The sequence below is a fragment of the Canariomyces notabilis genome (assembly GCF_033297395.1).
Source record: "Canariomyces notabilis strain CBS 508.74 unplaced genomic scaffold N656scaffold_25, whole genome shotgun sequence".
In the NCBI taxonomy this organism is placed as follows: Eukaryota; Fungi; Ascomycota; class Sordariomycetes; order Sordariales; family Chaetomiaceae; genus Canariomyces; species Canariomyces notabilis.
This window is the reverse complement of record NW_027041847.1, coordinates 174,208-195,803: the sequence shown is the minus strand read 5'-3', so window position 1 is coordinate 195,803 and position 21,596 is coordinate 174,208. Positions and strand designations below refer to the sequence as shown.

The 21,596-nt window shown below is 55.5% G+C and overlaps 6 protein-coding genes across 6 annotated transcripts; 3 read left to right on the top strand and 3 right to left on the bottom strand.

Moving 5' to 3' along the window:
- The first annotated feature begins 4,698 nt into the window (after positions 1–4,698).
- Positions 4,699–6,621, top strand: N656DRAFT_338335 (uncharacterized protein). The gene is made up of 3 exons (XM_064809293.1): positions 4,699–5,099; positions 5,188–6,430; positions 6,549–6,621. Exons 1-2 carry the CDS (start codon positions 4,914–4,916, stop codon positions 6,193–6,195), a joined length of 1,194 nt encoding a protein of 397 aa, XP_064666999.1. The 5' UTR covers positions 4,699–4,913; the 3' UTR covers positions 6,196–6,430; positions 6,549–6,621.
- Position 6,622: 1 nt separating this feature from the next.
- N656DRAFT_338350 (Pkinase-domain-containing protein) lies at positions 6,623–9,403 on the top strand. The gene is made up of 3 exons (XM_064809294.1): positions 6,623–7,309; positions 7,392–8,923; positions 8,987–9,403. The coding sequence occupies exons 1-3, from the start codon at positions 6,915–6,917 to the stop codon at positions 9,256–9,258; spliced, it is 2,199 nt and encodes a 732-aa protein (XP_064666998.1). The 5' UTR covers positions 6,623–6,914; the 3' UTR covers positions 9,259–9,403.
- Positions 9,404–10,201: 798 nt separating this feature from the next.
- On the bottom strand, positions 10,202–13,281 carry N656DRAFT_759535 (uncharacterized protein; the record flags this gene model as incomplete). Its single annotated transcript, XM_064813197.1, has 3 exons — positions 12,900–13,281; positions 10,552–12,835; positions 10,202–10,428 (listed from the first exon to the last, which is right to left on the bottom strand). The coding sequence occupies exons 1-3, from the start codon at positions 13,080–13,082 to the stop codon at positions 10,202–10,204; spliced, it is 2,694 nt and encodes an 897-aa protein (XP_064666997.1). The 5' UTR covers positions 13,083–13,281.
- Positions 13,282–14,062: 781 nt separating this feature from the next.
- Positions 14,063–15,034, bottom strand: N656DRAFT_715925 (uncharacterized protein; the record flags this gene model as incomplete). The annotated part of the gene is made up of 1 exon (XM_064812092.1): positions 14,063–15,034. The coding sequence occupies one exon, from the start codon at positions 15,032–15,034 to the stop codon at positions 14,063–14,065; it is 972 nt and encodes a 323-aa protein (XP_064666996.1).
- Positions 15,035–15,667: 633 nt separating this feature from the next.
- On the top strand, positions 15,668–17,216 carry N656DRAFT_691160 (MFS general substrate transporter; the record flags this gene model as incomplete). Its single annotated transcript, XM_064810653.1, has 2 exons — positions 15,668–16,581; positions 16,649–17,216. Coding segments are annotated over 2 exons (1,482 nt in total), but the record flags the coding sequence as incomplete, so codon positions are not given.
- On the bottom strand, positions 17,030–19,644 carry N656DRAFT_782990 (putative phthalate 4, 5-dioxygenase oxygenase reductase subunit). Its single transcript, XM_064815862.1, has 2 exons — positions 19,136–19,644; positions 17,030–18,910 (listed from the first exon to the last, which is right to left on the bottom strand). The coding sequence occupies exons 1-2, from the start codon at positions 19,431–19,433 to the stop codon at positions 17,412–17,414; spliced, it is 1,797 nt and encodes a 598-aa protein (XP_064666994.1). The 5' UTR covers positions 19,434–19,644; the 3' UTR covers positions 17,030–17,411.
- Between the last annotated feature and the right edge of the window lie 1,952 nt (positions 19,645–21,596).

Sequence of the window (21,596 nt, the reverse complement as noted above, 5' to 3'; positions counted from 1 at the left end):
TCTGAGACCACCTCTTACCAAAAGGGGAATCAAGTAAACAAAGCTGCCGGTCAAGAGGGTTCCTGACATCGGGGGCATGGAACTCCGTCCTCCGGCACCATACTGTTGCTCCGGCCATCAGGCTTGTAGCACAAGATTTACCGGGTCTGTTCCGCGGCGGCCTTGCAGAAAACGTCTGTGGAAGCATTGCAGCGTCGTCTCGAAGTGATGCAAGCACATGACTGCCGAATGCCCATCGTTGATTCGGGTTGAATGGTCGGGCATCGCTGTGGACGATGCAGTACCAAATAACCTGTCTCCGCATCAGGCTCAATACCTGACGTGACTCTCTTGGGCACCTACACTGCACTTACCTAGGTCTCAGATGCTACCATTGACATGATTCCATCGTGGTAGATCATCTCTGGCAACAATGTAAGAAACGACCCTCGGGAAGCCGCGACACATATGCCAGGCCAACGCTATTTGCTGCCGCAGACGACCAGTCGGCTAAACAGAACGAAGTCCGGACCTTGTGGAACGTGATCTCTTCGGCCGTAGTCGGCTGTCGGCTCTCTGGCTCTCCGTTAATTACTGACGACTCTGTTCCAAAGTGCTTCGGCCCCGAAGGTGCTTCTGCAACAGTATCAACCATTAGCGTCACTCAACAGTGAGGCGCTCTTTCTCTCCGTCCATGCCCGAGGAAGGACAGCATCTCACTCGAACTAGCTTGTTGAAGCTCCGGACAGACACGCAAGCCAGCAAACGAGTTTACACGAGCTAAGGGGTCGATCATGGGGTTGGCCGTCGGCCATTCGCAACTTAGGAATAATGATGAGACTCAACGGACCCTAAATCCGGTAATGATGGGGAAGCAAGCCGAGAAAGGCCGCTGAGCACCTGTCAAACTCCCATCCCATGTTTTTGTTCCGTGAGCCGCAAAAAAGCCCCGTTGGGGTTGTGCAGACGCCTCCCGTTTCACACTGACAGGGGCAAACAGAATCTACACCTAGCTACGGATACACACTACGAATACCTACCTTCCCTTTCTGTCAGTCACGTCAGGCGCACAGACACGGACTCCCAAACATCGGCCGGACAAGAGGCTGGTACATAGAGTGGTAGGTGACTACCAGTACAGTAAGTAGCCTGTCTTGTTCTGATTGTATTGACAAGACCCTGAGGATATTTGGCCGTGACGGATAGGGTACCAGAGCACACGAGTGATGGCCGAGCCGTTCCTCAATACATAATATGTGTAAGTGGTAGAGCAGGGCCAACGTTCCCCGGATGTCACGTAGTATTGCAGTACAGCCAATTCGTTGTGTTGCTTGCTTCTTATGTGAAGATGCATGATGCAACACGCACCGTGACCGTTGAGGAGCCGCCGCCGTCTCTCCAGTCTCACTCACAGCCCGCGGACAAGCAAAGCAAGCAACACCGTTAGCCCGAGACGAACTGCTTCCCCCAACCTACGTAACCACTCGAGGGTAGAATCCGGCCAGGCACTATCACTGGCTGCTCCATGGCGGGGAACGAGACATACCTATCTTCGTACATTCCATGCCTGGTCTTGTCTTGTCTTGCATCCTGAGCACGCGGTAAAACCGTTTGGAGTGTCTCGTGCTGCTGTGACATCTGGTAACGTTACTAGATACCGCATACCGCATACCACATACCGCATACCACATACCACATACCACATACCACATACCACATACCACATACCACTACTTCATCCGGACTGGCCATCACCCATCACCGACGCACGCACTTCCCAACAAACCTGTCGGCACCGAAATACTTATTCAAGGGCCGAAGCACCGGGCTTGTTGTTGGGGGGAGGCTAGTCCATTCCTCTCTTGCTGCTAGGAGTCGGTACTACTAACGTAACTTCCCTTTGATGGCGTTGGCGAGATGGGGATGTTGAAGCTGAGGGGGGAAACGGATTCGGTGACTACGCCCTCCATAGTCCATATCTTACACACATCACCATGTTTGTTACTGGGTACTTAGCGCTCTATGGCAGGCAGTGTTATGGGAATGAGCCATGTATTTGCGGGAGAGAAGAGAGAAGGACCGTGGCAGTCAAAAGGAACACAGACCGGTTCACACCCACACCCACAGAGGAGCAGGAGCAGGAGCAGGAGTGAGCGGGAAACACCCGATAACAGCCACACCTACCTACCTACCTACCTACCTATCTTACTTACCAGGTACTGTACCTACCACTACCAGTGTAGGGTAAGTAAGGCAGGCAAAGTGGAAAGTGTGGTGTTACACACACCACGGTCCCGCCCGGCCGTTGGTTACGGTTACATACGTCGAGTCGACCGGCGGGCAGCACCCGGTGGACGCGTGGCGATATATTGCATATGATGCCTTACCTACCTCCTTACCCCCCGTCCCCGCCTATGAACCAATGCCCGCCGGCCGGACGACAACGGTCAAGATCTGCCCACATGAGCTCGTCCAGCGGGGTTGAGGATAGGGAACAGCGGGCTTTGGTTGGCTGGAGGTTTTGCTGAGTATGCGGCTTAAACTAACGTCACGGTGAGTTTTGGGAGAAAGGTGCGTCGTTTGGCTTACAGTCGGGATTTCGAAAAGGGGGTGGTTACGTACGTTTACACTATACTCTCTCGGTCAATCTCGGTGCGGGACTGGACTGGACAGTGCTCTGTGCTTTGGCATGGAGCCGCCTGGCGGTGATTCCCTGTGTTTCTGTTGGCTGGCTTGCTGCTTGCTGGTTAGTCGCTTGCTTGCTTGCTGCCACTGTCCGTCCGTCAGTCCGTCCGTCCCACATGGGCTTGCTCAGGCTTGGCTTGCTTTGCCTTCCTTGCCTAGCCTTACATCTGTCCGGAGGTGGACGCATCATCCCTTGGCTTCCCTCCCAGCCACGGTTTCTCTTTCCCTGTTACTGTACCTCCCTCCATTTCTTGTACCCCCTTGTCCAACATGACCCCCGACCAGAGACGGGCACCGGTCTGGGTATAAGAGGGCACATTCCCCCCTTCCCCCCTTTCCTCCCTCAAATGTGCTGACATGTCTGACTCGACCTCTGGATCTGACAACCACCATACCCGTTGCTGTTCCCGTTCATGGGTATGACGTTGCCACACCGGTGCGGCATGGCATGGGGTCACCCAAGCTCGGACGGGGCCGGCCACTAGCCATGAGGACTACGGCATGATGGGCCGTGTCAAGGATGGCTGATAACCAGGCCGTGGACAATGTTGGACGGCGACGACACTCTCACGAAACGATGAACACGGCATGGCGATCGTCGGCATTTGGCTTTGCAGATGAACGAATGTAGACCGATGAGTGGATTGACGGCACTACTGCTCGGCATGGAGTCATGGTCGTGGAGCTTGGCCAGGGAGGAAAACCTGAGCGGGAGGACTTGGGCTTATGGGATGGATTTTGGGAAGGGTGTTGAATGAGATGGGACCGTCCGGATGAATCGATGCAGCGCCGCGACCGTCCAATGCATCCAACGACAACCAGGCTACAGGTACCGAAGTGGCGATGTGGATGGTTCTGGAATGCTGTGCCCTACGAAAAGGCCAGGCAAGAGGATAGGAAATTATGGCACGCGACGGTGAAGGGGCCGGGCGGACTCTATCGGAGGATAGCAAAGAGGGAGGGACGAACAGATGGGTGAAAGGGGGTGAAGGTGTTGGAACTTGGACAGGGCCGACCCAGCGCGGAATCCCACGACAACCGACGCGATGTTGTGAAGTCAAAGCCGGAGCTTCAAAGGGAAGAGTTCTCGCTCGACAAGGGGATGTGGCACCCAGGCACTCGACCAATGTGCACGACTTCGACACCGAGCCATTGTTGGGTGGTGATCTGAGCGGCGAGCCACGTCCACTGAGAGTATGAGCGGATTCTCGACGGGAAACGCGCCCAGGGTTCACTGAAGCGACGATGAGATGGCTATCACTTGGGGCCAATTTCGGATGGGAATCTATCTCCCTCCGAAGGTATAAGGCGTTGAAATTGCTCAGGCCGAGGGGGAAGAGTGTCGAGCTGAAGTCCGAGAGTTCCTGGCATTTCCTCATTGAACCCGGGCACAAGTTCTGGGAAGCAGATCGCAGCTTCTCAGACCAGAAGAACAGGGCGGCAAGAGCCATTGCTGTCAAGTGGTAAGTCTTGCGTTCAAACAAGCCGTTTCTCTTCGGAAGGGCGACAGATTTTGGGGTCTACTCGTGGAATTTAATCCATCACCCTCTGATTCAGAGATCTGTAGAGCTGTAGAGCGTGGACACTGCAGAGGAGGGAGGGGGGGTGGTTTATACTGGCGTAGATTGGTGAGGCCGGGTTGGACTTTCCTTCCATTTGGGGAATTCAGGGGAGGAGTGGGCAAGGTAACGACGACGGGAAACAAATGACAATTGCTGCTCTGCGTTAGATGCGCTTTACCACACAATTCAGTTTGCGTGGAAGAAATAGGCTAGGAGCTGCATCTTCCTACATGAAGGGGTCTAAATACTGTACTGCATGTGCAGCATTGGATTTGTCCCTGAATTGAAGGGTTCCAGAAGTCGAGATTAACTTAACGTTAGCGGTGACAAGGTAAGGGTCCCAATAGCTTAGGTAGCTTATTCATCCCTCAAGAATAGCAGGGTTAGGGTAAGCCGCATGCCATCAATTCCATGATTTCTTCGGCCGAGAGCACGGGCCAGTCTCACCAGTTGCCTTGCTTAGGTACTGTGGAAGTTGGTGGGAGGGGGGATAACGCTACCAAACACTCATCATCGGCGAATAAAGCATCTATGACCAACGTTCTCTTCTAGCCCTGATCTGCAGCCTGCATATGAAAATATAAACAGGCAGTGTAAAGTCGTAAGCATTCTTGCTTCACACATTTCGAGGCTTCCCTCATTCCGAAGCTCCTGCCACACTCGGATGCTTTTTGAACCCGCAACAAAATGAAGGCCGTCTTTGCTGTTCCTGCGACGGTCCTACTCGTGCTTCGAGCCTACTCAAAAAAGTCGTTGACTCCAGGCGGAATCGTGGCCGCGACTCTCACAGCAATCGCTCATGCCGTTCATCCCTGGAACTTGCCATTTGTCTTACTCGTCGTCTTTTTCCTCGCGGGGACACGCGCAACCCATGTAAGCCGCCTACTACTATTTCTTTCTTGTCTTTCACAGTCCTCTGAAAGAGAAAACGTCCCAAGACTAATAATTGGAACCCATGCAGGTCAAGGAGAACGTCAAAGCTTCACTCACCCTGAAAGCAGGCGGCTCGTCGGGCGGCGAGGGTCCTCGGACGCACGTGCAGGTGCTTGCCAACTCGCTTACCGCCTCCATCCTCTCTCTGCTGCACGCCTACCAGCTGCGGTCACGCGAGCGGGCCCTGCTCGCCCACCACCACGAAACCTCCGATGCCGCCGGCAGCCTCTGCTTCTCCTGGGGCGGCGACCTCCTGGTGATCGGCATCATCGCAAACTACGCCTGTGTAGCCGCCGACACGTTCAGTTCCGAGCTGGGCATCCTGGCTACAGGCCAGCCGCGGCTCATCACCAGCCTCACCTTGCGCAAAGTACCGCGCGGAACCAACGGCGGCGTCACATTGACGGGCCTCGCTGCCGGCCTGCTCGGCAGCGTCATTATTGTCACGGCGGCCATGCTCTTTCTGCCCTTCTGCAGCGATGAGACTGCGGCCAGGCCAGGCGGCGGCGCGCCGTGGTCGATCGAGCAGCGCCGGACGCTGATTCTGGGCCTGACCGTCTGGGGGTTTCTGGGGAGTGTCGTGGACAGCGTGCTTGGTGGGCTATTTCAGCGCAGCGTCAAGGATGTCCGCAGCGGCAAGATTGTCGAGGGCGAAGGGGGCGTGCGGGTGCTTGTGTCGTCGCCTGGTGGTGCTGCTGCGGGCGTTCACCGTCCCGAGCATGAAAAGGACATGGGGGCCGACATCAAGTCTAGCCTGTTGCATGGGGAGGGCGAGGCTGCCGTTGAGGACACGAGCTCGGCGGCGGTTGAAGGCGAGGTCGGTGCCGATCGCTATGATCCGCGCAACAAGCACCGCCGGTCGAGCTTCGGCGACGAGAGGCCGTCGAGGATCGTTGAGAGCGGGTGGGATCTGCTGGACAACAATGACGTCAACTTTCTGATGGCGTTTTCCATGAGTATCGGTGCCATGGCGGTTGGCTCGTGGTATTGGCAGGTCCCGCTCTCATCGGTTTTTCCAACAACCAGGGCGCAATGATAAGTGTAAGGTTTCAAGAGTTGATGCTCCAATTGTTACGAATGTCCTTATTGATTGCAGGGGGGCCAGACATGGGTATTTCAAGGTCACCAATATGACCATCAACTGAAAACCGATGATCATATCTCTGCAGTGTGTGTCATTCAATATGAGAAAAGAAAAGACAGAGACTGGAAGCACATCTGGCAGAATTTAAGCTGCTCAATGTGTCCATCGTCGTGCAGTAAGTATAGAGGTACGTTAGTGCATTTTTGATGCGTTGTTAGGGGGCCGTGCTGCGTCATTCGTTGGGGACTGCAAAGTGCAAAGCATCGGGCTGTTGGGTCCCCACAAATCGTTAACATTTTCTACAGGGCAGCACTGCCAGTCGCCCGGGGCTGCCGTCGACTGTCGACTGTCGTTGGGGCAGGCAGGGGCTAGGGGACGCAGAACAAGGCTTCCCCTCACAAGCCCCTCGATTGATTTTCCTCCTCCCAAAAATCAGACATTGGATGCCCTTGGCAGCGAAAGCACACGAGGGCACCTCTTTAAATACCTTGACTGCCTTAGGGATGGTACAGTGAATGCCGTACTCCGTACCGCCGGTGATAGTGGACACTGCTTTGACCTCTTCTCCACCCGCACCAACCCGAAACCCCATTTATTAGTGTGCCAGTGGCAGCCGATAACACGTAGTTGGGCCGCCCCGCGGGTTCCATAGATCTGGAGCCGCGGCCGCAATGGCGCAGGCCTACGACGACGAGGAACTGTCCATCTCGCTCTCCCCATCACAGATCCGGCGCAACAGGCGATCAGGCGACGGAACCTCGACGCCTTTGCCTTCTCACCATCACCAGGACGCAACCAGGATGGCTTCGCCCGCCGGTACGAGTGGCTCGCTGCCACTGCGCGACAAGATGCGCAACGAGCAGCGCATCGGCGCCTACAATGTCGTCAAGACGCTTGGCGAGGGCAGCTTCGGCAAGGTCAAGCTGGCCGTGCATCGAGGCACCGGCCAGCAGGTGGCCCTCAAGATCATCTCGCGCAAGACGTTGATTAGCCGCGACATGCAGGGCCGTGTCGAGCGCGAGATTGAGTATCTGCAGCTGCTTCGCCATCCGCATATCATCAAGCTGTAGGCCCTCCGATCGACCATTTTGCAACCCCTGTTGTCTGTGGTCAAATCATCGCTGACCCGAGTTTTTCCTCATAAACAGATACACCGTTATCAAGACGCCAACCGAAATCATCATGGTGCTCGAGTATGCCGGGGGCGAACTGTTCGACTACATCGTCCAGCACGGCAAGATGCACGAGGATGAAGCCCGACGCTTCTTCCAGCAGATGCTGTGCGCCGTCGAGTACTGTCACCGACACAAGATTGTCCACCGCGATCTGAAGCCCGAGAACCTCCTGCTCGACGACAATCTCAACGTCAAGATTGCCGACTTTGGCCTGAGCAACATCATGACCGACGGCAACTTCCTCAAGACCAGCTGTGGTTCCCCAAACTACGCTGCCCCCGAAGTTATTGGCGGCAAGCTGTATGCCGGCCCGGAGGTGGATGTGTGGAGTTGCGGCGTTATTCTCTACGTTTTGCTCGTCGGCCGCCTGCCCTTTGACCACGAGCACATCCCTACCCTTTTCGCCAAGATTGCGCGCGGGAGCTACATGGTGCCGACCTGGATGAGCCCCGGCGCCGCGGCCCTCATTAAGAAGATGCTCGTCGTTAATCCCGTCCAGCGTGCTACCATCGAGGAGATCCGCCAGGACCCCTGGTTCCTCAAGGACCTGCCCACGTACCTTCACCCGCCCGTTGAAGAGTTCCTCAACACGGGTGTCGATCCGAACAAGGCCATCAAAGTTAGTGACATCGCGCCACATGCGCCCCCGCAGGAGCAAGAGAAACTTCATAACGAAGTCACCGAGAAGATCAGCAGGACAATGGGTTACGGGAAGCGGGACGTAGAAGAGGCCTTGGAGGCTGACGAGCCGTCGGTTATCAAAGACGCCTACATGATTGTGCGGGAGAACAAGCTCACCGAGAGCACCCGTAAGACTTACACTCCTTTTTGCCAGTGCAATAGTGCTAATACTGTGCCAGAACTGGCAGGTCTTGCAACTGATGATGCGACTCCGAGTCCCGCGTGGGATACAACCGCATCATGTGCCCGGTCTATAACGTCAAGCAGCACGGGGGCATCGGCGAGGCCATATGTCAGCAAAGTCGGCATCCTTCCTAGCAGTCTGCCGGCCTACCACAAGGTCTTCATGGAGCGTGAGAAGGCCAAAGCCGAAGGTGTTGAGGTGCCGGATGCGGCGCTTAACATGCCGCCGGAACCGGCCACTCAACCGCGGAGCCAGGCCGAACAAGAGGAAACGCTGCGGCGTCTCAAGCCGCATTCACGCAGCTTTGTCCGCCTGGACGATGCCGGCCGCCCCCAGGGACTCACTCCCGTCAACCCGCCAAAGAAAAGTAAGCCTATCAAGTGGCAGTTCGGGATAAGGTCTAGGAACGCCCCCTGGGAAGCGCTGGTCTGCATCTACAAGGCACTGTCCAAGCTGGGAGCGTCATGGCTGATAGACGAGGGCTACGACTCGGCCCGCGAGGACGACGACGATGACGGCTACGAACGTGCTCGGCGCGCACACTCGCGCCAGCAGAGCTCCTCGTCCAGTATCGATCCGAGAGAGCTCTACAAGCTCCCCGCCGACCCCTGGCACATCAGGATTCGCTGGACCACTGACAGTATGCCTCTCCCGTCTCACCCAGGTCAACGTGGTCATAACTTAATGCTAACCCGAACGCTAGAGCTCCAAAAACACATTGTTGGCCCTCGTGTGGGCGACGCCACGAACCCGTTTGTGGCGCGAGATGCGGTGGGCGGCTGGTGGCAGGTGCTTGCCATGCGCATGGACATACAGATCTACGAGATGGAGCATTCCGTCTACCTGGTCGATTTCAAGGTGGACGGGTACGAGACGCCCGACGGGAAGCTCCTCGAAGACAAGGAGGTGACCAGTCCGTTCCCGTTCCTCGACATGGCTGCGAAGCTTATCATGCAGTTGGCCGACGCGGATTGACAGCGGTTCTAGTTGACCTGTCTGTCCTTCTTCGTGTTTGGGTTTTCTGTTTTGCTTTCTCCCCTATGATTTCTTCTATCCTCTTTTGGCGTTCAGGCAGGTGCCAAAGTCATGTTGAGAGTCCAGCGACTGCTACATTTTTACCTTGGCTACCTACTCATGTCCCCCCTCGTATACTAATGATGGTCATTACGTTGGCAAAAGCTTTTTACTGTCTCGCGGGTATGAACAAGAAGCAGAGATTCATGACAAGGGGAGTGGGAGGGTTAGATTAGCGACGCGCATTAGTTATGCGTGGCGGCTGTTGGCATATTCTTGTTCGGGTAATTGCAGGGAAAGGGGGTACAGCGCTTGAGAGATTGATTCCTGAGGTGCGCAGGTTTCAGGCGGTCACGGCACATGGGGACTCGAGGCCTACGGTGTACATACAGTACTTGGACCTCACAGCGGCCAGGTTTGGGGGGTGATTATCTCGAATAAAGCGGGATGATGATACCCCTCCCAACTAACCATGAGAGAGATTGCCACCCACGTACTGTAGTAGAGTGAAAACTGCCCCAGCCAGATGCAAACGCAGCAGGGACATGCAAAATAATTCCTCAACAATGCTAACGGCAATGCCCCTTTCCGAAGTTACATGTCCCACGAAGGAGAACAGGAACTGAAGACCAGAAACCGATCACCAAGGAGAAGCCAAACCCCCATATATGCAACCTGGTAAGGGTAAACAAACAAATAGACAGACGGACAGAAAAATTATAGCGGGAAAAGAAAACAGCCCAGAAATGCTATCTAGTCGTCATAACTCGTAACAATCCACATATACACCCCCTCGATTGGGTAGGTATTCAACTTCTCCACACCAAGTCACCAGTTCCTGAGCCGAAGCCGATATACCCTCACCCCATCTCCAACCAAACCATCATCACCATCCTGATATGTATTACCTCCCGACAGTAACATTCCCGCCCTGAATCAGGGCACTCAGTTCCCACGAGTTGAGGGTGCTTCTCCTGCGGGCGGCAGTCTTGCTGGACCGAGCCGCGTCGGCCGGGTCTCGGTCTCTCCTCCTGACCCCGGCGCCGCGCTGCTTTTTGCTGCCAACCTCTCCTCCGACCACCTCCTCCTGCTGCTGCTGCTGTTGCTGCACAGACATATCCATGAACAGATCTTCTTTTTCATGCCGCCCGTCTCTATCCCCATCCCCATTCCTGTTCCTGTCCCCATCCTTATCCATATTCCGTTCCCCATGTCCCCCATCACCGTGTCCCCCTCCCCCTTCCAAACTTGAACTCGTTCCGAGTCCTACAGCAGGCGCACCTTCCGACCTAGCGGTACCCGCCATGCCACCACCCTCGGAATCATGATCATCGGCCCTTGCACTATCCGCGGCAGTAATAGTAGTAGTAGTACTCGCGGCAGTCATCACCCCAACCCCAGAAGACACACCATTGACGCTGACACTAGCACTAACACCCTTGTTACTGTTATTATTATTATTATTCCGCCTCGCCGCCGCAGCCTTGAGCTTGGCCCTGACGCGCGCGGCATCGGCCTCGCGCTCCGACGCGGCCAGCTTGGCGGCGATGGTCGCCATGGTCAGGGGCGACTGTTGTGGCGGCGGCAGCGGGCAGTTCCCGTTTCCGATGCTGTTGCCGTTGCCGTTGCCACCGTTCCCGTTTCGGGGCAGTGGTAGGCGTGAGTTGACCCGCCACGGCGAGCGGCTCGGCGACGGTGCGGGCGGAGGCCCCATGGTCGTGCTGGTGGTGGTGGTGGTGGCATCTGTGTTCTTGCTGCTGCTGCTGTTGCTGCCGGCGGATTTGGTGGATGTAGTAGTGGAGGCGGCGGATTTGGCTGAGCATGTAGTCGAAGTTGAGGCGGCCGACCGGGTTAACGGTGGCGGTTTGGCGGCGGCTTGTTGTTGTTGTTGTGTGTCCCGCTCGTCCCTACGGGTCTGCGACCGGCCTCGTGTGTGGGTTGGACCGGCAGGCCGTGATTTTGATGGCGGTTTCGATGGGAGCTTGGATGAAACCTTGGATTCTTCGTGGCTTTTCTTTCTTGTTACGGGAGACGGCCGTTTTTGACTCCTTGTGGAAGTCGCCGAGGCCTTAGGCGGTGGTTCCTCTGTGGGTTTGACGAGAGATACGCTGTCAATCGACGTGTCCGGCGTCGAGACAACCGCAGATTGCGGCAGGGGTATCTCGGCAGCTTCCTCCGGTGGCACCGTGCGTAGTGATAGCACCGGCTTCTTTTGCGGTGGTTGTTGTGGTTTCTCCGGAGCATTGGGAGGGGGTAATGAGGCCTCCTCGGGCGCGAGGTCAAACGCATCTTCTTCGGCGATAGCAGGGTAGCCTCTTTGCCGGCGTCTGTTATCTGAACGTCCACCTCTGTTACCTGCCGTGTAAGAATCACGCAGGGGGCTGATTTGCGGAGCCGGGGGTAAGGGTGGTGAGGAGAGCATGACGGACTGCTGGAGAATCTGGACGTTTGGCTCTTCCACATCTAGGTCGTCCACGTTTACGTGGTCTTGGAATATGCTCGAGGCATCGCTTTCCTCGCCATCCTCAATGTCGTGCTCCGGGACCAGGTTGAGTGGCTCCTCTTGAGAGGGCGCTTGCTCAAACTCGGCTTCCTCAGCATCCTCGGGCACAGCCGCCAAGCAAAGGCGGTATCCTTGAGAGGTTTCCTCGACATTATGCACCTTTACTGGGCTGAGTCGCAGGCCCATTTTCAGCTCCTCGACGTTGACTGGCCGTCCGCTGGCCTGCATCCGCTTGCGCCACCCATCGATGAGATGGACGGCCTCCTTCCATCGCGTCTCCATCTTCTCCCAACCGTCGCGCAGCCTGTGGATCTCGTCTTCTCGCACAACCACCTCCTCGATGGGAACAAACGATGGGTTCGTCAGAATGGTGCGGAGATGTTCGAGCACGGCATCGACTTCGTTTGATATTTCGGCGCAGCTCGATGGCAGCGCAAGGGCATGGCCATATCCATTCTCGGCCGTAGCCCCGATACCGGCATCCCAGCCGCTCATCTCTTTTAGCTGCTCCATCGTCCTCCTGACCAGATGGAGGAGAGCCTCGTTCTCCTCGCTAAGACCCTTGGCCAGCTCGGCCAGAAACGAGTTCGTTTCCATACGCAAGTCGTAGCCCTCGTTCGCCGTGCCACCTGTGGGCAGCCCTGGGCCGGTGTCTGACCCAACGTCGCCGACTACCGTGATAGTAGTGATGCCGGGGTTTTTGCTGGCGCCTCTCGCGCGGCCAGCCTCTGTGACGGCCTTCTTGAGGCCTTCAATCTGGCGATCCCGCTTGCGCACCTCATTTGCACAGGCCGCTCTTGTTTGGGCGACGAGTGTTTTTGTTCGTGCAGCCTCCTCCTTCAAGCGGTGTATCGTGGCTTCTGCTGTTTTGAGATGTGTCCGCAGAGCAGCTTCTGCAGCCTCGCTGAGCCCGACCTTGCGCTGCGCCTCGGCGTGCTTTTCCTGTAGTCTCTGGATGTCGTTGGTCTGTCGCAACGACTCGGCGCGAAGGGCTCGCAGGGTGGCTGAAAGCGATTCCCGGTGCTCGGCATCGCGCTGGTCGCAACTGTCAGCTTCGTCCATGCCCCGGAAAGCAGTTAATCATTCAATGGTTGCTCACATCTCGTCTGAGAATCAGGTCGTTGACTACGCCGATGATTCGGCTCATGGTCTCGGCGACCTCGGCATCGCTGTCGCCGGGATGTGTAAAATCGATGCTGTTGCCATCGCGCAGAAGTCCCCGGGACAACAGCTGGTTGTTGATATACAGCGACGCTGTACGCAAGTTCTCGGACTCGATCATCGTGGCCGACGTCTGAACCTCATCAGTCCTTTAGCTTCTGACTAAACTTTTCCAGTTTCCAGCCGGGAGAAAGGGAAAATTGGTTGACAGAATATGACAGGGGCCAGGAAAGATGCAGATTTTGTTTGAGGACCCTGTTCTCTGTCTGAAAAAAGGGGATCAAATTGTCAAGGATGCTATCATTCCCAGAATGGCCAGGAGCCCGGATGCCAATGGAACGCAGCAATCTTCATCCGCGGTTGGTGGCTGTTTATTTGGCGGGGCGTTGCTGTGGCAGCAGCAGTCAATCGGCAAGGGTCATTCACTGTCGTCAAAGGGGCTGCTAACACTACGAACCCTAACCCTCCTCAGTCTGAGATTTTCACCATACCCTATTCAATTGACGTTAATATGGGCAAACATTCCGGACGCTCGCTGCAGAATGCAGATCCATATTATTTTGTCTCTTTGACGCTGTTTGCTGTTCCCGCAGTAATTAGTTGGTAAACTATTGACGAAGCTAACTACTGTGCCGCCCAAGGAACCGCTGTCTCGGAATCGTGAACCGATCTTCATCAGCTTAGGTATCCTGAGGGTGTCAAAGTCAGCCAGGGTCTCCACAACTGAGCGGCACGGACGTGTGGGCATACGAGTCCACAGCAAGAATGATACTCAGACAGTTTGAGAAGATTATTGGAAGCGCGGTTTCTTTCAGCATACAGCCCTTCGTCCCCGGGAGGATTCCCGTGAACGATATGGATGGTCTGATGGCCCCGCGTGCGTCATCACAGTATGGGCAGATATCGGGGATAGGGAGATGAAGACGACTCACCAGTCTTAATAATGGTGCCGAGTTTTGCAGCCAGTTACGGCGTGCCTTTAACAAGCCCGGATTGACGGCTCCGTGATATTGAACCACGACTGGCTGTTCTTCGCCCTGTCAGCGATAGCGAAATGGGGCCACCTGGATCTCGCTCTATCGAGAACCCAGAATGAACGTTTTATGCCTCGGGCACGAATTTGCCCCTCTTCTCTCGCATAGCTGACAGCTTCTTGCGGTCTTCGTCGAACCGCTTGAGCAGCTCGGCCTGCTCGGCCTTCTTGCGTTCCCTCAGTTGGAACCGATAGAAGTTGATCAGCTCTTCCTTCTTCTTCTCTTGCTTCTCCACCATCTTGCGCTTGGCCTCCTCGGCTTCGTTCCGGCTAGCCGGCGCATTCCGGCCTCCTCGCGTGACCGTGACGAACCCGTCCTCGTCAGGCTCGTTCCGTAGCCGCTTGGCAATCTCAGCCGCCTCCTGCTCGCGGCGGGCAAACAGCTCCGAGAAGGCGTCTACCGACGCTTGGAGCGCGTCCCTATCCGGGTACGACAGCCGGTTGTGGGCCTTTAGCCAGATCGAGCCGAGAGGGGGAACTTTGCCCTCCGGCAAGTTCTCACCCCAGGTAGGGTACATTTTGGTCCGGTGCAGCTTTGCGATTGCCTTGAGCACTTGGTCTACACTCTTTTCGTCGGCCAGCAGCACCACGGCCGTGCACCCGCTCCGCCGTAAAGGCCGAGTCCAGGTGCTAGGGAGACGCGCCGCGGCTTCCTCCCTTGCCCGCTCCGCTTCTTCATCTTCGCGCTTGCGTTTCTTGCTGGCACTGCCGTGCGCTTGTAGAAGGCGGACAGCGGAGACGGGCTGGGCAGCGTCAAGTGGGGACTGTGATTGTGCTTCTTTCCGCTCATCCTCAAAACTGACGCTTTGAAAGCGGCCCGCCCCTACCAGCGAGGCGAAGAGGGCACGGAGGTGGGCATCACTGCTGTCGACGGGTACGTTGGTAAGGAACAAGCTTCGGGCGTCGGTCGGCGTGGGAATTTTTGGTGTGTTGCGCCGCACGTAGAGGTAGTGGACGACACTTTTGGGGAAAGACGGTAACGGGGGAATCGACACCGGGAGGACAGAGAAGTCCGCAATGACGGGGGGACTGGAAGGCATTTTTGCACGGCTGGGCGTTGGACGATGTGGTATAACCTGCCCTCGGCCGGCAATTGCTTGAAGAATTGGGAATTGGGATTGTTTGTCCCCAAGAAACTTTTGTGCCCCACATCAGCTTGCCAAGAAGTGGGTACGTTATCGAATGCTTTTTATTGGCCGCTACCTATCTACGAGTGGATCGCTGGCCGATAAGAACTCGATTGAGGATTCGAGGTCGATCCCCTGGTTCCTTTCTCACCTCGGAACTCTCAACCCTCAACCCTCAACCTTTGTGTCCATCTCGAAGGCCAGCTTGCCGGACGGCTTGGTTTCAGTTGTTCAGAAATCGCGTGGCCTGGTCTCTTCACTTTTTCAGACTCAACCAATTTATTTCATTCTCCTAGTTTTGTCGTAGGAGATGGCAGATATGGAATGCCAAGGGCGGTGGATGCTGACCAAGACTGATGCAACGCTGTTTTGCGCTAATATTAGGGTCGCCGCAGCACTCGAAATGTTGGCGACACCCTCACCACAGCTTTCTTTGTGGTGATCAGGTCCTCAATCGCAGCAGTCACGATGGCCGGCTTGGATGGTGCAACATCGAATTTTCGACTAGCCTCCCTCAGAGCCCTCACCACGGTTACGAGGCGGACTAGACGCGACACACCATCACAAGCACCAATTTTGCTCAAATTCCGGTCGTCTACTGCCTTCATCCTGTTCACTGTGTGCATGGCAATTTTCACCGATATCTTCTTCTACGGCTTGATTGTGCCCGTCATCCCATTCAGTCTCTCCGCCCAGGTCGGCGTGCCCGAAGATCAAGTGCAGCACTGGACCGCCATCCTGCTCGCCTGCTACAATGCTGCGCTTTTTGTCGGGAGCCCGCTTGCTGGGCTCTTCGCAGATCACATCTCGTCACGCCGTCTGCCTCTTCTCCTTGGCTTGATCGCCCTCTGTGGATCCACGCTGCTGCTGTGCCTGGGAAAGACAGTCGCACTGCTTGTCCTGGGCCGGATCCTCCAGGGCCTCAGCGCCGCCATTGTCTGGTCGGTCGGGCTGGCACTTCTCGTCGACACCGTCGGGAGAGACATCGGGTACTCGATGGGCTATGTGAGTATTGCAATGTCGGTTGGCCTGCTGATATCGCCTGTCATTGGCGGCGCCGTCTATGCGAACGCAGGCTACTATGCTGTGTACTATATCGCATTTGCCATCATCTTGTGCGATATTGCTCTCCGTCTGGTCTTGATCGAGAAAAAAGTCTCCAGCCAATGGCTCGATGGCGGCAACAGCGGAGATCGCGGCGCGCCATGTCCAGAGGATCTCGGCGCAGCTCGAAAGGACACTGCTGTAGCGGATGGCGCCCGGGCACGGACCGAGACCGAGAAGGGGCACGAGGGTGACTCTGCAGCCTCGTGCTCACCGACCCCCACCGGAATCTGTCCCGTTGCAGAACCATCTAACGCTACTGGCCCCATCGTTGCAAAGCATCCGCACTGGGAGTTGATCAAGTCCAGAAGGATCCTTGCTACCCTACTAGGAGCCGTCATCCAAGCTACCATCGTGTAAGCAGCATCTGACATGCCCGGAGCGTAGTCCGATAGGCTGCGGTTACTAATGAACGGCCCTCAGCTTTGGATTCGATACAGTAGTGCCGCTCTATGTCAAGGCAACTTTCCAGTGGAATTCCACCGCCGCTGGTCTGCTCTTCATCTGCGTTATGATCCCAGGCTTTGCGTCCCCGTTGGTAGGGAAACTTTCGGACCGCTTTGGCGCCAAGTGGCTATCTTCGGCTGGCTTTGCCATCTCCATTCCTCCCTTAGTCTGCCTACGTTTTGTGACGAGTAATACGGTTGAGCACAAGGTTTTGCTCTGCGCGTTGCTTACTTTGCTGGGTGCTACACTGATGGCACTTGCCACTACACCACTCATGGCCGAGATGACCTACGCGATTGACGAAAAGGAGACGCTGCTACCGGGAGCCTGGGGTGAGAAGGGCGTCTACGGCATTGCATACGGCCTATGGACCACCGCCTTCGCACTAGGCGGCACTATCGGCAGCATCATGTCTGGCTACCTGAACGCCGGGCCAGGCTGGGGAACAACAACTTGGAGCCTGGCTCTGTGGGCTGCGGTTGGAGCGTTTGTTTCTCTTGGCTTCGGATCAAAGCCCAACGAGCCTAATCCTACTGCCCGCCCGACGACTAGCCATAATGAGCGACTACGTTCCGTAGCTCGAGAGCAAGCGTGACAGCGTAGCGGGTTGCATCTTCCGAACGGCGTCATACATGGTCAATATCTGACGGAATGTTTCTGGAGAAGCCACCGTCTCACCAGAATTCTCTGCATTGACGGTGTAACACTCTTCCCCTGCAAGTCCTGCAAGCCGCCATGCTCATATTTCAATGGTGATGCGTCCGATACCCCTGCTGACGCATGCCAACATGGACGTCGCCTTCTCGGCTTCCGTGAGTGCACTTCCCCGGTGGTCTACCCGACCATCCCGGAGACTCACCCGGCATGTGCCACAGTTGCCAACACCGCAGCTGGAATCAACATCGTCGAAGTGTTTTTGGAGGCACTCCAGCAGCGTCTCCTCCTCTCCTACTTTGATAAGCCTGTCGCCCTTGTTGGCCACTACCGCCTCGAAGGGATCACCCGAGATTTCGGCCTCGAATGCCTCAAAGTGCACCTCCCCGTCAGCAATGCCATGTGCTTTCGTCTCCTTGGCCGCCTCATCCATGAGACGCTTCGGTCCGCAGAAATACAACTGCGAATTCCAACGCATGTTCTCAATAATTCGGCGCACGTCGAGCCGCTGCCCTGCAGCCTTGTCGTAGATCACGACGCAGTCGTCGCCCAGCCTAGCCAGACGATCACGGAAGGGCACGTCGTCGGCTGAGCGCACCGCATAGTGCAGCCCCACGCTGTAGTGGATCTTCCTGTACTGTTCCACCAGTGAGAGGAAGGCCGTGATGCCAACCCCGCCAGCCACGAAGATGTGATGGCTCGCGGCGCTGACGACGGGTACTGAGCCCGTGATGGCGCCAACCTGCACCGTATGCCCGACTTGGACCGTCTCGTGCAGGTACCTGGACCCACCGCGGCTCTTCTCGCCCAGCGCGATCCCCAGCTGGAACCGATTCCGGTTGCCGTCGACAATAGAGTAAGCCCTCACGAGACCATTACCGAGCCTGAGTTTGGCGTGCGCCCCGGGCTTGAGCTCAATCTCCTCATCGCCATCATTGCCAAGTGGCTCGACTGCCTCAAGGACGAACGACGCGATCCTCGCCGTCTGCCGCGTCCTTTCCACAACCCTATACTCTCTCCACTTCTGTGCTTGTTTAGCACCCTGCAATGACTCTCGCCGCTCCTTGGCCCGCTGCTTAGCCACCCGAGTCCGGAACGCGTTCTTGCACTCGGCACCGAACTCGTCGATCCCCGCTAACTCCTCGTTCATCGCCGCGTCCCCGGGGTTCCTGTGCAGATACTCCTGCACCCGCTCGATTGTCCACGTCGGATGCGGCCGTGACACCAATCGGACCACATCGCCTGCGCGCACAGTCCCCTCCCGCAGCACCCGGAAATACCAACCCGTCCGACTAGTCTTCCACGTGTTTGGAGCAAAGTTCTTGAGCTGGAAGCGCTGGTTGAGCTTGAAGCATGGCTGTCGGGGGAGGCTGACCTGCAGGAGGAGGGATTCCGGTTGAGGGGTTGATGCGTCGCCGTTGGCAGAGTCAGGGTTGGAAGTAATCACCTCAAGGGTATCGCCTATGCAGAGGTTCCGCTCGTTGAGGTGGGCAAAGACTAGATTCTCCCCAAACCCGCCTGGTAGGAATGATTCTGCTGCCGAGGGGAACTCGGCTTGCCAGGTGGGGTAGTGGGAGCAGCAATCTACGTTGGACGGCGTCGGTGAGTGAAGGGTGCTATCTTGATTGGAAATGGAGGGATGAAAGGTTTGCTGAGAACGAAAATCGAATGGAAGATTGGATATACCGATGTATACACTCAAAATATCAGACGCTCAAATGCCTTGGACAAGTACAGATATAATCTATGTTGGACAACACAAAAGCTCAACACAGTTTCATCCCACTCAACAAAGTAAACAGAACTTACAACCGTGCACGGCCTTGTCAAGGCCCCCGTGAAAGGTAGGATCGTGCTCGTCGCCCTCGAGTCCCATCTTGGTCACGCGCACCGGCCCGTCGCGGATCGTCTTGTCAATGCCCGATTGCACGGCAAGCCCGCGCACTAGCGGCTTCATCTTGCCTGTGCGGACTTGCAGGATGGTGTCGCTCGTAAAGGGGGCGTACAGGTCCACTTGGGTCCTCTGAGTCTCATCATTGTCATGAGATCGAGATTGGAATTGAGCGATGTGCCTTGGTTCAAGGGCAGGGACAGGTTGTTTTGCCATGATTAATCAAGGTGAATCTGATTATTGTATCCCGTCGCTCCTGTATATGTAAAAATGGTATATGGGTCTGGGATTGGGTGTATTCTCGTGATGTCTTTTCCGTTGAGCGGCGAGAACGCGCGGGGCAGGAGGAGTTGGGTGAGTGAAATTGTGGTTCGTGGACCTCGTATCAACGGTCGAGTAAGAGAAGTGGGAAATATCTCCACTTATTTGACTAAGCGCACGCTGCTTGACTGAGAATCGTGTTCTACATCATTTTCTACAGTATATGCTTTGTGAGAAGGGTACAGTTCGTGCATCTTGTATGCCCGTGAACTACGGAGTATACGGTAATATATGAAACCGGCTACCAAGGTCGGCCAATTCGACCTAGATATGGAACGAGGATGGCTTGATAATCTAAATAGCAATCATGAGAGCCTTTTACATATGTATATATATATATATATATAACTATATATATATATATTATATAGTTATATCTCTTTTTGCCCCTTTTTTAGTCTCTGCCTTTTTTCGCACTCCTTGCTTCTCGTTCTACCTTTCTCGTTTTCTACTCATATCGTGTGCTAGTGGGTATGATTTGACTTATATGTAGACCCTATGCTGCAGAATCACCAGCCGACACGCACCGCGAGCGGCAGCGTATTGGCTTGTCTGATACTCAGATCTCGAGTTCCTTCACACCTAGCGCGGAGAGGCGGCTCCTTAACCTGTTGGACATCATTACCAACACTGTGACATGTATAGCTATTCTGAGGAGGGAAGACATAATGTTGCCGACCTTGATGTCAAAGACCGCCCTCTCCTCGATAGACATCGTAATTCTCTCCTCGTTCCCGCCATAGTCGGGTAGCAATACTCTCCGAGGCTACCCGTAATTTCCAGAGCGCTCGAGGTATGAGGGCCTGATTGAAAGGTACTGATTCACCTGGGACAACCTCTTAAGTAAAGAGAGCATCAATTCTCCACGGGTTTAGGCCTCATGCCTAAAATAGGTGGCTTCAGCCTCTCTTCATCTTTGCTTCAAGTTGCTCCCGTCAGCCCCCGCGCGTGGACGAAAAAAGGCCCGTCAGATGCCACGAGACCTCAAGAAGAAAGCCAGGCTGGCGTCCAGCCAACCCCGTTGGACAGACTGAAGCTTATGGTGACAGCCCAGCCTTCTCACCTTGAGTATCTGGTTGGCCCTGGATGTGACTGGATATCAAAGCCGAAGGCCAAGTGATTTGGCAGCCGGATCACTTCTTAATACGATAATTAGCGTTGGTTACACGGATTTCACTCGGATTTTCTCTGTCACTGGTTCCTCACCGCTGGTGTGGCAATTGCGGCTACCACGACAGTCATGAAGTGAATAGCTTATGTACTTATATAGTATATAACCATTTAGGGACAGGAAAAGAGGTAATAAAGGGAAAGGGAAAGGTGAGGAGAGTGGGCGTCGTTAGCATCCGCAAGGATGCATGGCCACGGGATCACAAGTTGCTGTCAGGGCCCGGCGAATAGCGCAGGTGGAATCGTGTGGTGAGAAGCGAAAAAGAGTCCAGATTCTCGCCGGCTGAGAGAAGTGGGCGGAGGGAGCTGCTACACGTGTTGAAAGAGCCGCAAGAGCCGCATTTATGCCGGCCTTATTACCTTCAAGTTCTCAACCTGGATGCAGCCGATACCCAAATTGTGCATGCGGCGGGGGTCAAGTGCGTCGGCACGACAGGGCGGGGAAGATATAATGTCTTGAATTCCATTCGTCATGGGGTTTCGGAATCAAGCCATTGATTGCAGCTGAAACGGCCAAGTAAGGTACTTGTACCGTACATACAATACAAGTACGCAACTATGTAACGTTGGGCAGTTTAGGCAGTTCTTGAGAAGCTGGGTCGAGTGTTGTTTGTCATTAGGGAGAGATTGTACATACATATATGATGCAGGCGGCCGAATAAGCTCCGGGAACCTGATCCTGGCGGGGCAAGTTGAGGCTCAAAACTCCCAAACGAGCTGTCTTTAAGGCTGCCCCATCTGCCCCATGTGATTGGCTGAATCGCTGGAGGCCTGCTCCAAGTCAACTGAGCCAAACTCCACTCGATGTTTTTTACCCTCTTTGGGCATCGATCAAGGTTGGGTGGGACTGGAGAGTTGCTGTGCTAGTGTGCAGAGCCGCAGTTTTTT

Bases quoted from the DNA above. Each gene is read 5' to 3' on its own strand.
- N656DRAFT_338335 (XM_064809293.1), top strand. From the start codon at position 4,914: ATGAAGGCCGTCTTTGCTGTTCCTGCGACGGTCCTACTCGTGCTTCGA. The intron at 5,100-5,187 runs GTAAGCCGCCTA...GAACCCATGCAG, and splicing joins CGGGGACACGCGCAACCCAT to GTCAAGGAGAACGTCAAAGC.
- N656DRAFT_338350 (XM_064809294.1), top strand. From the start codon at position 6,915: ATGGCGCAGGCCTACGACGACGAGGAACTGTCCATCTCGCTCTCCCCA. The intron at 7,310-7,391 runs GTAGGCCCTCCG...CCTCATAAACAG, and splicing joins CATCCGCATATCATCAAGCT to ATACACCGTTATCAAGACGC. The intron at 8,924-8,986 runs GTATGCCTCTCC...CCCGAACGCTAG, and splicing joins GATTCGCTGGACCACTGACA to AGCTCCAAAAACACATTGTT.
- N656DRAFT_782990 (XM_064815862.1), bottom strand. From the start codon at position 19,433: ATGGCAAAACAACCTGTCCCTGCCCTTGAACCAAGGCACATCGCTCAA. The intron at 18,911-19,135 runs GTAAGTTCTGTT...CGTCCAACGTAG, and splicing joins TGACAAGGCCGTGCACGGTT to ATTGCTGCTCCCACTACCCC.